General features: G+C 39.3%; 1 protein-coding gene across 1 annotated transcript in view; it reads left to right on the forward strand.

Annotated features, from left to right (window-relative positions):
• thsd7ab (thrombospondin, type I, domain containing 7Ab) overlaps positions 1–18,000 on the forward strand; it is a 214,462-nt gene that overhangs the window by 127,943 nt on the left and 68,519 nt on the right. The window contains exons 12-16 of the mRNA XM_087848450.1: positions 4,042–4,157; positions 5,744–5,879; positions 11,198–11,301; positions 14,841–15,035; positions 16,237–16,503. Of these exons, the coding sequence (XP_087704576.1) occupies positions 4,042–4,157; positions 5,744–5,879; positions 11,198–11,301; positions 14,841–15,035; positions 16,237–16,503 (818 nt within the window). The remainder of the gene's footprint in view (positions 1–4,041; positions 4,158–5,743; positions 5,880–11,197; positions 11,302–14,840; positions 15,036–16,236; positions 16,504–18,000) is intronic.

Genomic DNA, 18,000 nt, shown 5'->3' on the forward strand with positions numbered 1-18,000 from the left:
GCTTGAAGTCATAAAATGTCATTGCTGTTCTATGGTCTCTGGTCACTATGTTTCTGCAAACTGCGTCTAGTTTGAACATAGCTTGAATTCAGGGAGGCCACAAAAGTCAAGTTAACCAATAACTGAGCAACTGATCAGTTCCATAACCTTTCTATTGGCAAATTTCATAATGAGGAATGCTATTTAAGACTGCAGTCACACAAGCCCAAATAACGACCCTCTAGCTCTGGTAAGAAATAATGTTTCCCTAGCAGTTAGTTGGGAAATGGTTGCAGGAAGTTGTTGGTTACAGTGCTGCCCTGAAACCTCCTTGAAATTGCTTTGGTAATTAGCAAAAACTTGCCACAGCTTCTCACACTTTGAATGGAAGACATCCACGTATCTGTCAGTACTCACCATGCAGTACAGAAACTGTAAAAAGTACAACACAAACCAGAAATGCAGACTGTTTCTAGAGTAATTCTAGAGTAAAAGATGTACCTTCTGAACAGTGTTTGCAGACAAGTCAACATCTTTCATGCAAGCTATGACCGTCCACAACAAAGTGCTAGCTGCCAAATCAACTGCAAGGAGGATGTTGGTGCAGCTTCCATAGCACCTCTTTGCAGCCCTCTTCCTTCCCAGCTCCCCTTTTTCCTCCTGTTTCTTTTTGAGAAATGTTTCCACACCTTCACATTAAGTGCTTGTTTAATGGTGTCATAATCAGCACTTTGTTTTGGTGAGTTCCTCCTAACCAAATAAGAAGTACTTATTTTATTGATTAATTTGGGTTGGTACATGTTTGAGATCTAGTACTTGATTATTATGCTGGTGTTGGTTTCTATATACACTTTGATTCTATTTAGATCTTGAAGATATCTTTATGCTGCTTGTGTTTTCTCTGTGCCAGGTCTCCCTTGATGGAGAACGTGTTGATCCCTACAGGCTCTTGAGAAAATGATAAAACCCTTGTTCATGCTGGGGTCGAGTGTGGAGATTGTTTTGCGGGAGCAGGTTCACTAGTTCTTAACAGCTTCCCATCGTGTTGAAGTGTTCTCAAGAGAGACACCTGTTTATTTCCTTCTTTATGGACCCGGCTATCAGTTAAAAACAGAAGACATAAATGTATCCTCCCCACAGCTGTTTTTTTCCTGGGGACCATTCACTTTTATGAAGACAACCGAGGATTTGTTCCGCTCAAGAGGGATTTAGCTCTGTCTATTGGTATTAAAAATAAATCTCTCCTTGTGTTGCTGTTGCAATATTACATTTTGCCAGGGAGGCTCCCTATCATTTCTCTGATAACACCATGCTAACGAGTATGAAACACCCAGTGGAGAACACTAATTCAAAAGAGCGTTAAACCTGACCCAGATGATCAGAAGTCAGCAGTGGGATGAGGAAACATAGTCATAACGTCCAACTGCAAGAGCAGCGAGAGATCAGATAAGATGTCTTCCAGCAGGTTTGTCGTGACCTATTTATCTTTGTCTCGTTTATGCACAGGGGACCTGAAGATTAAACATAACCTCTGTTTTGAAAAACCTCGGCTTGACCACGAGGATTATTACTCACTGATAGCTGAATCCATTTAAACTGGACGTTTTATCCTCAGGCCTGTTGGCTGACTTTAGCTCAGTGAGTTAAAGTTTCCTCACAGAGATATATTACTGTAAAACAAACCTGGGATGCTAACAATGCTCTGGTGGGTTACACAACCATCCCTTTCCTATGTGTCATCCAGATGGCATACATCAGTCATAAAGTGAAAGTAATTACAGAGGTTTTTATTGCCCTAGATTGAGGCGAGAATAATTACATTGTGTATTCGAGCACTACCCAGATGATTGCTGCATCAAGCCTCTCAGTTGATATTTATTAAAGCGTGAGTGCATGGTTTATATTTTTAACTGTCATGGTTAAGTGTCAGCTTGGTCTTTTTAGGTACAAATGCCAAAATCTATAGGGGGTGGGTTTAAGTTGGGGTAAAAATAATACAGCTAAATCTACACACTATATTTTTTGGTTATAGGCCTGCAAATATGTTAAATTCAATTCCAGAAATCACAAAATCACATGTTTGGCAACTCCTTTGATATCTGTAAAATGCTTCGCCAAAAGATCAAAAGAGCCATGAAGATCTAAATGTTACCCAGTTCAATTTTTCCCTCATTACAAGTTCTGATATCTTAAATAAACCATCATGTTTTGCAGCAGTGATCACGCACGCAGTCAATAAAAATATATTTTAAAGCTCTTTTATTTTGAAAAGAAACCCTATTAGAAAGCCAAATGAAACACTGGACAAAAGCATGATGTTTATATGAGTGCTAATGAAAGATCCGTGTTATATTTTTATGGGACCATCGTGTGATAACATTCGTATATTGTTTTATCTTCATCCTGCGGTTCTCTTTACGTCTACAGTACCAGGCATACTCAATTATCTGTAGCCAATGACTTTTTGCAGGGGATCCAATTTTCCAGAGATCTCTCAAAATTATAAATATTATTTCTGATACAATTTTTAATGCAAGATACTACTGAAACGATTGATATTCTGAAGTTTTTCATTCTAAATACAATGAGACACATTAATGTGATTTGTGTAAGCAGAGTTTCTGTTGGCTCAAAGATAACGTGGGTGGGAGTAAAGGACACAGTATGCTTGTTTTGGTATAAATTGGTCCCATCTGTAGATTTGCACCTGTCATCTGTCTTGTGTTTTTTCTCCACTATGATCAAAGAGCAAACTAAAAATACAATTCCACTTGAAAACAGAGTGTCTTAGTTGTTTGTCTTGGGTTATGCTGACACCCGAGACATTTAGCAATATTTCCTGGATTTAGCTTTTTGAACACTAAAATTTGCCTCACTGAAGAGTGCTTCCTTTATTCTTTGTAACCCTTTTTAAATAATAGAGCACAATTTTATAATTTATAGCTAAATGATTTTTATGGACCTTGTGGCTGTTGTCTCCCAGAAGCTTCCAGACCCTTCTTTGAGAACCACTGCTCTGCTATGATTACTGCAAATGAATTCTTTTCTTTTATTCACAGGGATTCACATTAAGTGAGTTTAAAGGATTCCCCTGCTATAAAATGTTGTGATTTTTGATAATAATGAAAATCAATGGTTTAAATTCTAACCCACACGCCACAGAGTCTGCCCTTGATTATACTCTTGGTGTCTGTGAGTGTGCTTAGGTTTGAGTGATATAAATTTAATTGGAGGGTGAGCGTGAAGGTCCACATGGGCGTCTGCTTCTCTGCCCGTTTGGTAGAGAGCTGTGGCAACGTAACACAACCAGTGCAGGGAAAGAGTCCATAAGAAGTGTTCTTGCTCAGCACCCACAGATTAAAGATTTAGTCAGATACATTGGTTTTATCAAAATTACTATTTTCTTAGGAGTAAAACTTTTTAGGTTTAGACTTCATGCTCTCGTCAAAGGAGCTTGCAAAGACTGGACTTCTTTAAGTTGCTTGAAGACGTTTCACCTTCATCCGAGAAGCTTCTTCAGTTCTAAGGTCAAATGGTGGAGAGTCCCAGATTTAAACCTAGTGGGAGTTTCCCCCCACAGAGGGACAAAAGGACCCCGTGATGATCCTCTAATCACCTGAGCCAAGGTGTGGAACTGGGTGAGATCCCTTCCCAGACGCCTTAACGCCCACTCACATCCTGGGCCATCTGACCTCAGGAATTCGCATGATAAGTTGGGGCCAGGTTTCACAACGAGCTCACCCGAAACTCTGGCTGATTGGGACCCACACCCAGTTCCACACCTTGGCTCAAGCGATTAGAGGATCATCAGGGGGTCCTTTTGTCCCTCTGTGGGGGGATACTCCCACTAGGTTTAAATCTGGGACTCCCCACCATTTGACCTTAGAACTGAAGAAGCTTCTTGGATGAGAGGTGAAACGTCTTCAAGCAACTTAAAGAAGTCCAGACGCTTTTCTTTGCAAGCTCCTTTGACTACGATGACCTGGATGACTGAGAACCTTCACGGACACTTCTTGCTCTCGTGTTTTGATGAATGTATAAAGAGATTTTGTTTTTGCTTAGGTGTCCAGACGGTCCTCGCCCAAGCACAATGAGACCATGCCAGCTGCCCTGTAAGAAGGACTGTATCATGACCCCATTCAGTGACTGGGCAACGTGTCCAATTACATGTGATGCAGGTATGAAGGAAAAGACAAAGATTCATGCTCAGAGATAACTTTTGTTGCTGCTGTTAAAAAATTCAAGAGTATTGAAGAAACAAAGTTTCCGGCACAACTTCCCTGCTTCTTTGCACACACAGAAGAACATAAAGTCTAAAGAAGTTAAGTCCTCTCCGACAACTTTCCCATTAAACCATTTTTCAATTATTTATGGTATTGTATTTTCATGATGTATCCTTAATTTCATTCTCATGTTTTTTTTCTCTTATTTTTTTTACATTTTCTTAGCTTGTACTTTTAAATAATAAGCATCTACATACATGTTACTTTTATTCATTCTATTTTTTGTTTTTGTGTCACTTGTACTGGTTGTATATGACATTGATGGGGAAAACTTAAAACACTGCCCTTCATTTAGATTTGTCCTGTTTAAATGCTAAACAGGGTGTGACCCAGGTTTTATGTTTTATAGTTGGTTGGTGGATGAGCACGTTGAACACATGTGATTGGTTGTTTATTTTTTTTGCTTTTTAAAATGTGGTCTGTAATATGTTTTGCCCTGATGAAGGCTGCAAGCTGAAATAAAGTGGTCAAATCATTAAATTGTTCTTTATACTGAAAATGTTGCTGGACCTCTTTAGATTTTCTTGGAAGTGGGTGAAGTTGTGCCAAACAGTCAGTCAGTCAGGCCTTGGTGGTTTCAGGATAGTCACAACATTTCCAATCATAGTTGAGAGGTGACAATAATATGCCGGTAATAACATAATAATAAAAGATAACAAAATGGAAAACACAGAAGCTAATTTTAATTGACTAAGTGCAACAACTCTAGAGTTGGGTTGGCCTACACTGAGCTGAAGACAATGACTGTCACATAAACACATGCACTCATGCCTCGTTACAGATCATTAATTTGATAGACTGGCATGTAGGACAACATTTGGGCTGACCTCCGTTAGTGGGCCTGGCAAGTCTGCTTGCCAGAGAGTGGTCGGTGTTGTTGTTTTGAAGCGGTGAAAGGAAGACGTTTTCAGATGAAGTCACCTTCGTCAGGCGGCCATTGCCCAAGCTGTTGAGTGGTGGCAAAAACATTAAGTTGATTTACGACTGAAAATCATTATCATCCGTATTTTGATGACCTCCACCTGTGACACGGTGGCATAAATCGCTTTGGTCTAAGCATGCTTTACTGGTGGCAGTGCATTTTAATTTGATGCTGTTGATATCTTAACCTTGTGCAGAGAATTACACGCCGCCCACGTAGAAAGGTTTGAAGCAGGGTATAGGGCTATCCAGAGGCTTGTTTCAACTTAATGAACTACTCGAGGGCATCGCCACACATGTAAATACCATAAATTTAATCTGAGTCAGTTCCAAGGTCTAATGGGATTTTTCCGCATCATCGTTGTTGGCTTGATCTCCCCAGTAATCACAAGTGTGCGCTTTTGACGCTAGCTGTCCAATTAGAATTGGCAGTTGCAATCTCCGAGTCCATTCTTCAAGGACTATTAACAGAGCAGTCAGCTTATCATTTTGACATTTTTCTCATCACTTTTCCATACATATTTCTTAATTTAATTCATTAATTGTCTGCGTCCCTTCAGCTGGTGTTGCTGTGAAGAAAAAGCAATCAAGGAAACGTCTTATCATCCAGATGCCATCCAACGGAGGGCAGGAATGTCCAGAGGTGCTCGAAGAAGAGAGGGACTGCGAGGTCCCCAAAATCTGTCCCGGTTTCAGGTAAGCGCACGACAGCCGCCTTCAGGTGTCGACAAACACTGTTGTTGCTGTTTGAATGTTTTGTCACATGGACAATGTACCCGTGGGTTTTAAAATGTTTAAACCTTGAGGCTCATTGCACACATTTTTGTTGTTGTTGTTTTTTTGTTCTATGCTCTACTTTTGTGTTTAAATGGTTTTCACTTGCAGCCCTAAAAAGCCAAAATACAAACCAACAGCCCAAACAGCCAAGTTTTTATTTAATAATTTATTAGAATATTTAACAAACATCAAAAGATTCAACTATGATATAAAGATACAGATTTTCTCTACACCTGCAAATGCTGTCAGTCTGACTTTCTGCTCCCACCTCTCAAAATACCAGCTGCATGTGTTTATTTATAGGTGCACACTTTCTTGTTAACTCCTTGTTTGCCACCATGAGAGACAAAATAAATGTAAGTTATGGACTAACTAATGAGATAAAGTAAAATAATGTCCGTGTTTTGTCTTATTGGATATCTATGCCAGTCTCATCAGTCTCTTTGGCTTTAATTTGTGTTCAAATCAAAGCCTTTGGTCAGAAATGAATAGTTTAGTGATGAAAACTGAGAACGAGGTTGTTTTATCAGGAAAAATTAGGGGGGGGGAATCCAATAATCCAGTTTATTAATTTCAGACTGTGACCTTTCTGTGGTGCCGAGAGTTTATCTTAGAATATAAATGGAAATCTTTTTTCCACCGCAATTTAACTTTTTTCCTTTACATTTTTCTAATAAATGTTATTCAAAAAAGTGTGAAAATAAAGGTGAAAGTCTACACAGTTTGATTAAATATGACAAAAAAGCAATAAGTGGTAGCAGGGTTTTACTCTGTGATAAAGAAACCTGGATATTCTGGTTATATAAACCGAGCTGTGCCATGTAGCTGTGCTATCCTTTATTATGGTGACAAGGTGCTGCAACCATCTTGATTCTATCTTTGTGGTGAGCAGGTATCGTCCTGGTGACTCGTTGATTAAACAACAGAAAAAAACGTTTCTAAACTGAGCACACTGTAATGGATGACTGTAAATACTGGCCAAACAAATAGTTTGTGTGTAGTTTAAGAGCCTTTAAAAAGCTAAAAAAACAAAAAACAAAACTATAACACATGTTTTGTGTTTAATAAGTTATCAGTGAAATCATGTTTAAAATGCCATTGAAATATGCAGCACTTTGCATCATGTAACTATAACTGAAGAGGGACTATGATGCTTGACTAGACATGTAACCGCTCTAGCTATGACAACCTGATGTTTTATTTCACAACGATGTAACTTTTATATGATTTAATATGCAGCTCTTGAAAACTCCCAAGTGTTAGTTTGCTTACAGATCCTAACTGAACTTCACCTGTTTAGAGACTTAGAGCTTTTTATTGTCATTGTGCAGTTTCTTGCACAGCGAAATTGGGTAGCTGAACCACAAAGGTGCTAAAGTAAGAAGAGAAACCAATATACAACGAAGGCGGAAAATAAATAAATAATTAAATAAATAGAATAAAATAAAAAAACGTGTATATGGTAAATGGCCTGTATTTATATAGCGCCTTACTAGTCCCTAAGGACCCCAAAGCGCTTTACATATCCAGTCATCCACCCATTCACGCACACATTCCACTCACATATGTATACATATGTGAGTGGAACTATATACATGGTGTATGTGTAGGAAACATTGAAACAGACTGGGACCAACATAATTGCACATGAGCCAAAACTATTGCACAGAACATGGAAAGACTGAGATATTGCACATAGGTGATCAACAGCAGTGTCAGGGTGGATGTGTTGGGGAAGTCTTTACACACTCTTAGTTTGCATTAAGAGTTCTGACAGCCCACCGGAAGAAGCTGTTTTTTAGTCTGTTGGTTTTGCACCTGATGGATCTGAGCCTTTTTCCAGAGGGCAGGATGTTGAAGAAGTGGTGGTTAGGATGGAGGTGGTCCTTTATAATTGCCCTGGCTCTGGAGAGACATCTTGAGCTGGCAATTAAGTCCAGGGAGGGGAGTGGACAGCCGATCACCTTCTCTGCAGTTCTGATGACCCTCTGTAGTCTCTTCTTGTCAGCTGTTGTGCAACCAATTTTTTTTTTTACTTGATTTTTGCATTTTTATTTATTTTGTTTGTTTCTTATTATACCTCCATATCTGGGACATAAATTATTTTATTTTATTTTTTTTTAATCATTTATTGATTTATTTAACCCAGAATTGATTTTTACTGGCTTGAATACAGTCAATGAATATACATCGACTGTATCAAGGTGTTTGGATCACTAGTTAGAAAGGGGTTGGTAAAGTCGTTGATTAAACTTCATTCCCACTTCATTTTAATGTTTTAAGCCCTAAAAACAAACAAATCTTCAGATTTTTATGGCTTTTAAGTTGTTCATCTTTTTAGCTTGTAAAGCTAATGTTAGCACTATTAGCCAACATCATTAACATAGTTTTTATTATCATATCTGACTTTAAGGTGTTTCTTTGTCTTTATAAAAAAAAAAGATATATTGTTATAAAGACTTTTATGGGCATATCTATAAAAAACATGGGCTGACATGAGCAACATTGTGCTTACTCAGGATGTGAGTGCGACATAACAAATGGCTTAGATGCACTTGACAGCTCATGCTGCATTTTTGTGGAATGTGCTGGAAATAGAAGTTAAAAAACAAATAGTATGTTTTAGATTCTAAAAAATAAATAGTTGGAGAGAAGTGAGTACATTGTAATCTTGGATCAATGGAGCTGTCGTGTTCTGATTAGAAGTAAAAATATGTTGTCTTAAGGCTGGATGAGCACGTGACATTTAAAGAAACTGTCAGTTTTCTAGTCCAATCACTGGTTAGAGCATTGGGCTCTGCAGTGAATAAAGGCAAGTGTGTGCAAAGGGAAGCGTCGAATGCCTCAGAGCAGAATTATCGAGATCAGAAACTTACTTAAAAGATACCGGGACATTGCACATTGACATCTCTGGGGTCATGAGTTAAAATTGGTATTTTATTCAAGCAACTTGTCATTCATTCTCCAGAACAGATTACTTTGTGATACTGAGGGAATTAGAAGCAATTTATCACCTGCATATAGTGTAAAATGTTAGGTTGACTTATGATATAAAGAAAAATTGTGAAGCAAAAAGAAGAGTTTCATTATAGAAGCTCATCCATTTGTTTTCTCCTTGTTATCCACGTCAAGGTCACGGGGGGAGGGGGAGCCTATCTCAGCTGTCACAGATTGAAAATGTCATGTCGAGTGCAATTTTAACAAAAGACAAAGATCCCTGTGTGCAAACTTATGTTCAGGAACCGTTAGCCCAAAAGACACACAATATCAGAGGAGGAGAGGCATTTTTTATTTGTTGCGTGTACTACGTAAAATTGAAACGGACAGATTGGATTGCTGTGTCTGAGGACAAAAGGGGTGGACTTTTTAGAAAAATGTCCTCCATCTGTGCTGCCCAAAAATTTCTAATTTTGCAAAATAAATGTTTGATCACTACCATACTTTTGAAGTCTTACAAAGGAAGTAGGTTTGGGCACTCCTGTGTATTGGCCTGCACAATATGCGGAAAAGCTGACACTTGTGATAACATAGTCGAGTATAACAGGACCTATGCAAAGGAGGTTGTTATGCAAAATACAATAACATATTTTAAGCTTGTTCATATTTAATAGCCATGCGCTTTTTTGTTTTGCATGTGCATATTACAGTGATGATGAAGCATGATTTCATGGTCAATACAAGAATGCATTACACAAAAAAGACAAAAAGCAAAGGCAGGATTAAAAGTAGTTCAAAAGTGCTGCTGCAAGTAGCTGTTATTGATGAATAAACATCATATGTAGACAAAAAAGACCCCAAAAGATCAGCATCTATCCTTTTTCCTTTGAAGCAGCACCGCAGGTCTTCTGTGGGTTTAGACTGTCTTTGTCTTCTGTCTCTTCATGTAATTCCAGATTAACTCTCTGATGGTGACATCATGGTTAGGTGGTGGCAGCAGACATACCTGTTGCAAGACTCTGGATGTATGTGCATGGTTGTTTAATGAGACCCTTCCCTGATACTGTGTGAAGAATACAAATTCAACCAACAGCACAGACCCCTTTATACTTTACTCTTTATTTAGACTTTCTCTTTTCATACGGCACAGTCAGCAACACCAGTGTTTATTTTACTGCCAATTGCTATCCAGCAATCCTATGTTATTCTAAGTTGGTTATTCTGCAGCCACTCTGCATCCGTCTATGAATTTCACTTTTATTCGTGCAGGCACACTGTGTGTAAGGCTTTCAGTTCAGATTCATTTATATGGTGCCAATATAAGTGCCAAAATGTTGCCTCAAGGCCCACAATCGGATGTAATGGTTATTTTCAACCAAAACGGATTATTTTCAATATATTTAAATGTTCAGATTTAAAAAGTAAATAAATAAAAATAGGTTATGTACATTTTCCTTGTTTGAAGTAGTGACCAGATAACATTTAATGATGTGTGCACTATATCTGAAAAGTTGGAAATGGCATATTTTTCTCAAATCACTCAGCCTCATTGTGCTCAGACTTGATTAGATTTGTACCTGTAGAACAGCTGCTGTGGCTGTGTGAGTCATAATCGTGCCTTTTCATTAGTGTAATTGTTTTATCAGCACAAATCACTGTTACCTGTCTTGTCAGGCAGACCTTTTCTCTTATTTTCACAACACATTTCCTAGATGTGCAATTTTTTCTTTTCAGTGCTGAGAGACACGACAAGTGATGTTTCCAGATCAGTCCTGTGTGCTTTCACGGTGTGCTAATCATTAAGAAGTAGGTGATAATTAACGGAAATAATGTAAACCAACCATAGCAACCAAAGCAGTGCGTATCATAAAGGCTGTTTTGCTTTTCACAGTTCTGCCTAGCTACACTGCATCGCTTCAGTTGTATTTTATCATGTTTACGCCTGTACAACGAGACAGCTGGTGCAGCACTTATTGCTCCTTTTGGTCAACCTCATAGCATGTTTGTCTTTCTGTTGGAAAGTCATGAGGTTTTCCAGATGCAGAGTTGGTTTTCATTCATGATGACATGTCATGCAGGACAAAACCGTTAGCTGTCAAGTGGGACATGCTTTCTATTTCCAATGCAATACCTCATCCAGATGTGGCCTTAACTGGGCTGATACTGTGTGGGCAGAACACAGCATTACTGTAAATGAGTTTATTCTATTCAGACTCTGACCTGGTGCTTTACAAGATGCTGCTGTGTTAATGAATATTATTGTAGCAATTATATGTATGTACTTATTTTATTTATTCTAGGTGGAAAACCCACAAATGGAGGAAGTGCCAGCTGGTCACCTGGTTTCTCAGACAGGACACTCCGGGTGCACAAGAGACCTGTGGACCAGGGCTTCAAACACGAGGTATAGAAACAAATCTCTCCGTCCCCTGTTTCCCCCTGCACCGTCCCTGAGCCATTCCTAATCACCCTAAATTAAATTTTTGCTCATTGCGGAGCCTCTGGAGCCCAGCCATGAAGCAGCAGATGGATGTGCCAACGTTTGGAGAATAGGCCAATTTAGTTAGAGTACACATCAAATCCTCCCACTCACACAACGTGGCCCAAACTGAAGATGACACTCCTATAAACATTAGCAGTAAAAGATATTTTTCTTCTTTTTACTTTTTTCCTCCAGTTGTTTTTATTTTTATTTTTTTATTTATTTGTAATCCTCTAGAGTTTGGGAAGGAAATGTGCTCACACCTTATCATCCTCCTCTTGAGACTTGTTTGACAGCTTGGCTTGTTTCACTTCTGGCTTTTTTTTTCCACCTCGGGCTCTTGTCATGCAATTTTAATCGAATATCTCTCGCTCAAATTTAGAAGAAGATGCCGCACCGTGCCTATAGCACACAACAGCCCAGACCCCTGTTCATATCGACTTCACGCACAAGTGACAAGTACTTTAAAAGAGTTGCGGCTCTCTCTCTTTAAAAGCATATTTCCTCTCGCCATTTTATAGAGAATGGGTACACTATAGAGTCCTAGGAGGCTTTCATAAAAATCCAATTTCAGGGGGGTCACGCAGAATGATCAATTTCATTTCCAGCTCCTATGGAAAGCCATTATTAGTGCTTATTTTTCTGTCTCGCCTTTGCAAGCTTGCATTAATGGACAGAAGAATCGGTTTATGAAAATGCTTCAAGGTCCATTATAGACCTTATTTTTCCAGATTCTGTGCAGCTTCTCTGTGACTTGATGCCATGTGACACTTGAAGTTCAGACTCTCCTGCACTGGTTTTCACACTTCTGTCACTTCCAAATGGCAGAAATCATTTTGTCATCGACTCAGACCAAATGAGACACGCTGTCCTTTCTGGTCCGTGTTTCCTGACAGCGTATTGTGTTGTTTACCTGGAAAGAGGCTTTCCTTAGAGGGTGAAAAAACCCTACTGTGGCATTATTAAACACACAGAACAGAGGGCTTGTGCTGTTCTCTTTCTCTTTCCTGAACACAGCCACTCTGTCACACACATACACACACACAACAATATAAGACCTGACCTAACACACCAGCCGACGGAGGCTTTCCAAACCAATAGCGGTGCCCACGGGGGTTCAGCAAAATGTGCTTAGAGATTGATTTCTCTATGAAGGTACAGCCCTGCAGAATGTCTGCATCACAAGAAAATGAAATATTGCAGCAACACAAGTACTACCCTTTATTGAAAGAACAAAGGAAAGGATGATGCAGTCAAAGACAAATTGACTTCTGGGCTTTAAACCAATTGAAGGAGAGATGCTTTTGTGTCTGCTCTTTTCTTAATTGTTATTAAACCCCCCTTGAGAGCTAATCTGAATCGTAAAGTTCTGATCTATTTTTCATCCGCTCCCTTTAAATCTATATTTCAAGTCATCGTGCTCACGAGTGGGTTAAGAACTCCTAATTAAAGGGGCACTTCAGTGGTTTCACATATCAAAGTCATTTCACTTGTCACAAGAACTACTTGGCCTGTCAGAGGTTGTAGGATGTGTTGTGTAGTTCTGAAAGAGCTTTATCTATAGCAATAGACATTTTGGCTGCTATATGTTATTTTTATACTTGTATTCATATTCTTTTTTGTCCCCTTTACTGTTTCTTACTAAGAAAATTTTTGTCTATGTTCTGCTACTGGAAACTAAATTTCCCGGAGGAACCTACCTGTGGGATTAATAAAGATCTATCTATCTATCTAGCCAATTGACAATGTTAGCGCACTAGCAATAATATCTGATTTAATTAGGTGATCATTTTTAAAGATTTTATATTGACATGATGAAAAAAAATTTATAATGCAGAAAAAATAAATGGGGTATAGCTCTATAGTAGCTCTGTCCCCTCAGTTCCTTTCTTCTTTGTGTGTGTGTGTGTGTGTGTTTATTTAGCTTATTTCATTTACTATTAAATTAGTTTAGAGGGGAAAGTCCTGGCTCCTGTAGCCTATTGTGTACCGGGACAAGACCCAAATGGTTTATTTATCTTTGTTTATAAGTAACATCATTTGTTGGTTAAGCGAATCTTCAATGTGACATCTTCTTTATGAATTGTAGCCTCAGAGTAATGTTAAGTTTCATTTTGTTTTCTGCTTGTGGCCATAAATAGAAACCAAGCAGTGCCAGTGTTACTAACATGCTCTTGTGACTTACATAACTGAAAGGTTATTCAGGTGATTTAATGAACCCAATAGTGTTTACATATATAGAGAGAGTTTATAAATACATATAAATATTTGTATTTATAAATCTATATAAATCCTATTAGCATAGTTAGTGATATCGGAAGTTTTCACTACCTTAAATATTTCTTGGCCGACAAAAATCTTTTATTAGTCAAGCTTTACCTCTATTAAAGTGCTAAATGTATAATATACTATATTGCCTTTTTAAAACGCAGCAATATCATGAGGCAAAAATATCACTTTTGCTGTCTAGTTTTTTAGAGAAATGCTTGAGTATTTTAGTTTAAATCTATCAATTTATCTGTGCAGTAGAAATATAACATCAAACTACAGACAGCAGATATTTCTTTCCATAGGAAACCAAATGTGCCTATAAGCCCTTCTGCAACTCAACTCACCTTAACTTTATATATTGTGTGCATAATGCACAAATAACTGGAACACTGGTTGTTAAATTATTGAACTGTTATCAAGCTTTCTGACCTAAATACTGAGCAGGTTTGAGACTGGGAGGAGATACAAACCCAGCTTCAGGAAGTCACAAGCTAGTGTACTCCGAGTGTTGGTCCCAAGCCTCAATAAATGGGAGGAATGTGTCAGGAAAGGCGTAAAATCTCTACCAAATCAAAGGTGCAGATCCGTGTGCCGTGGTAGGCTCTTGGGAAATAAGGGATTAGCTGAGAGTACCTTGCTGAACTTTTCCTTCCTGTAAAATTTAGACATTTACCGTAAGTGAGATTTCCGTGCTTCATTGCAGGGAAATCTACTGTGGTTGAACTGGAAGCAACCACACTATATGAAATATGATTGACCCTTGCGTTTATATTTTTATTGTGCACAAATACAACATATAAGTGTGTTTCTCATTTTGGAATTGCTGAATGTAGAGCTAAATACTTTAATAAATACTTTTTAGGACATTTTGTTTTGTCTACAAAATCAAAATATGCTGTGGTGAAGTAAGATTCAGAGGAAGTCCTGCAAATGGAAAATGTATCAAAAAAGTAAAGTAAACTGTAACAGTAACAGTCATGACAAATGGTATTTAGTCATCTCAACCTGAATGGTTTTTTTTACACAAGTATTCCTATAAACATTCAACTTTTGATCACCTTTCAACAATGTCTTTAACTTTCCATTCATGTTACGACGTCCAATCAATCTGTTGAAACAATCAGTCATTAAATCACAATGTTTAATGTTCTAATGGGGTCTTCTGACCCGACTTCCTCTCATTCTTCCAGCCGTGTCCTGCCGCCAGCTGGACGGGACGCAGGCCGATATCAGCGAGTGTCTGAAATTTGCCAAGGCCATGCCTGCCATCACTCAGCGCTGTCAGCTCCCCTGCCAGGATGACTGCCAGCTGACCAACTGGTCCAAGTTCTCGTCTTGCACAGCTGACTGTGTGGGGGTCCGCACCAGAAAGAGGTCATTGATAGGTGAGGACAGAGCGGCATAGCACAAACAATGCACTGCTGTGAACCGTTTTCAGGCAGACTTATTTGCATTGGAGTTTAACATTTGAGGAGTGCAAGAAGATTTGAGCAGCGCTTCAACAGAGGAGTTTTAAAATGAAACACAAGGTAAAAAAAATCTGTGCGTTTAGTTTTTGACAACTAAATGTTCTGGTGGAATTAAAGCAACAAGTCTAGGAGAAGACGTCTGCCTTTGTGATCCGTGTCAGTGTCACCAGGGGGTACGTCGTGCATCGCAGTCATGTCTAATAGTGTAAAGAATTAAGGTACCTCCACAACTGCGCACAGAGGTTACAAAGTCAACCCGAAACTGTGAGAAAGTGGATTTGAGAAGCTTTTGTTATCCAGCGATGTGAATTTTAAGTACCTTTTGACCCATTCACCCATGTGTAAGAGAGCAGACGGATCATTAGTAAGTCATAAGTCAGGTAATTACTCTTTTAGAGACATGCTTTAATTGATTCTAGTTTTAAATCAGGAAGGAGAAAGTGTGAATTTTGTGGTTTATCCACTATCCTGTGGTTCACAAGCATTTGTATTAATATCATGACTGCCTCCCTGTTGATTTCTGTTTAGCCTTAGTCATTTTTTTACCAAATCTAAAATAATTGTGGTTGGTGTAACATTTGGATCCCTGGGTGGAAGAAGCATTCATTTCTTCTGCCTGTTGGTCACTGTGATGTTTGTGGACAGGGTCAACAACACAAAGCTGTGCGCCTGTCACAAGACAAATTTGAGAATCCACAGCTCGAAAATTTGATGGCAAAAACACTGCAGGTAAAGCCTCGGCTCATCAGAGGGACAGTCATCCACACATCATCTCCTTATTTACATTGGAAACAGCTACTAATGAGAGCTGCTGTAAGGAAAAGAGTATTTCTTTGCACAGTGATCTGTGATTAACGATGCTCGGCATGTGTGAGGATAAAAAATATCAAGCTGTTTGAGTAAGAGCCCACTCTGCTGGAAACTATTTGGCAAGCCTAATCTATCATCATGTATCCCACATGCATAGGGGCACAGCAGCTCCTGTGTTGTCTAGTCTTTTTTTTTTAGCGGGTAAACAAGACCTTGAAAGCAGCCTCAGTATCACGCTGAAATCCGTCAATGCCAGCAGACGTAGGTCTCTTGATTCTCTTAATCTATATCCTGCTCCACTCCGCAGGGAGAAGCAAGAAGAAAGACAAGTGCAAGAACACACAAATGTACCCTCTGAGTGAGACGCAGTACTGCCCCTGTGATAAGTACAACGCACAGCCAGTGGGGAACTGGTCAGACTGCATCCTGCCTGAGGGAGGCAGAGTGGAGAGCATCCTAGGAATGAAGGTGCAAGGAGACATCAAGGAATGTGGACAGGGCTACCGCTACCAGGCCATGGTGTGCTACGATCAGGACAGCAGGCTGGTGGAGACGTCACGCTGCAACAGTCATGGTGGGTACACTTGCATGGGCGTTTGTCAGTGTAGGAGTGTTGTCCCAGTGCTTGTTCCTTTTGTAAAGGAAAACCTCGGAAAATGTGCGGTACAGATTACATAGATAGTAGTTTGTTGGCATATCTCCTCATTAGCTGCTGGACAGAGTATTACACACTCACCAGGCAGACCTAAGAATTGGAAGATGTTCATTTTACATATAGTATGTTTTTAGACCCTTTCAAAATATTTGGATGAGTCCCAAATTTCACTCGGATCACGTCATAGAGTATTAGAATATCAGCTGAACTACTGAGGATAAAACTGGCTCTATAGCTGAACTGACATTTTTTAGGACGTCTTTATATATTTAAAAGTGGTTAGCAGTAGCGCTAGGCTGATTAGATAAACTGCTTTTTTATAGTTGTAGCACCTTTGGGCAATGTTCATAAACTCAACCATATACTTTCATTTTACCACGTTGTTCATTTTCAGGTGTTTATTTTGTGAGTTTCGTCCTAAATCTCCTTTAAATGGGTATTTTTATTTTTTAAAAGTCTGAACATTTGTATACTGTACCTGTAGCAGCGATGTGTGGCTACACTGAAGACCTTTCTGTTTATTCCACAGAGTGTGCATTATAGTGGCTGGAAGTGCAGCATTAAATCAGAATCAGAATCAGCATCGTGTTTATTGGCCAAGTATATGTGCAGACACATACAGGGAATTTGGTTCCGGTAGATGGTGGCTCTCAAGCACAGCAATGTAAATCACACACACACACACACACACACACACACACACACACACACACACACGTCTATATACACACATTACACATACATACACATAGCTGTGTAAACCAACTATAAATAACTAATCTAAACTTATATACATAAAATACAGGAATGAAATGAGGTGGAATGAATACTACAGAATTTACATAAGGTGCAGTTGCAGTCTGGCAGTGGGAGCAGTGTGACAGGTCAACTGTTAAGAAGGGAGATGGCGAGGGGAAAGAAACTGTTCCTATGTCGGGTGGTCCTGGTCTGCAGGCTTCTGTACCGTCTGCCAGAGGGCAGCAGATCAAAAAGTCTGTGTCCAGGGTGTGAGGGGTCTGTGATGATTTTCCCTGCCCGTTTCCTGGTTCTTGAGAGGTACAGATCCTGGATGGAGGGCAGGGGGGCGCCGATGATCCTTTCTGCTGCCCGTACAGTCCGCTGCAGTCTGCTCCTGTCCTGTTTAGTGGCTGCACCATACCAGACTGATGGTTGTGTTAAATGGTTGTGTTCTACATGGCTTTAGTTATTTAACTTGCTTTAAAACCAGGGTAGAACTCATAAATTGGGGTTTTGGCTCAATGTATCTCTAACAGTAATGGTGACAAGCTGTGGGTGATGCTGTGCCAGACGGAGCCACGCCATCTACTCCCGCAATTGTGGTTAATTTCAGATGCACACAGGCCATGTCTCATAATTCCTGAAGATTTCCTCTGGCTAGTTTTATTGAAACTAATT

The sequence above is a fragment of the Neolamprologus brichardi genome, chromosome 11 (assembly GCF_056152115.1).
Source record: "Neolamprologus brichardi isolate AB-2024 chromosome 11, ASM5615211v1, whole genome shotgun sequence".
Classification (NCBI taxonomy): Eukaryota; Metazoa; Chordata; class Actinopteri; order Cichliformes; family Cichlidae; genus Neolamprologus; species Neolamprologus brichardi.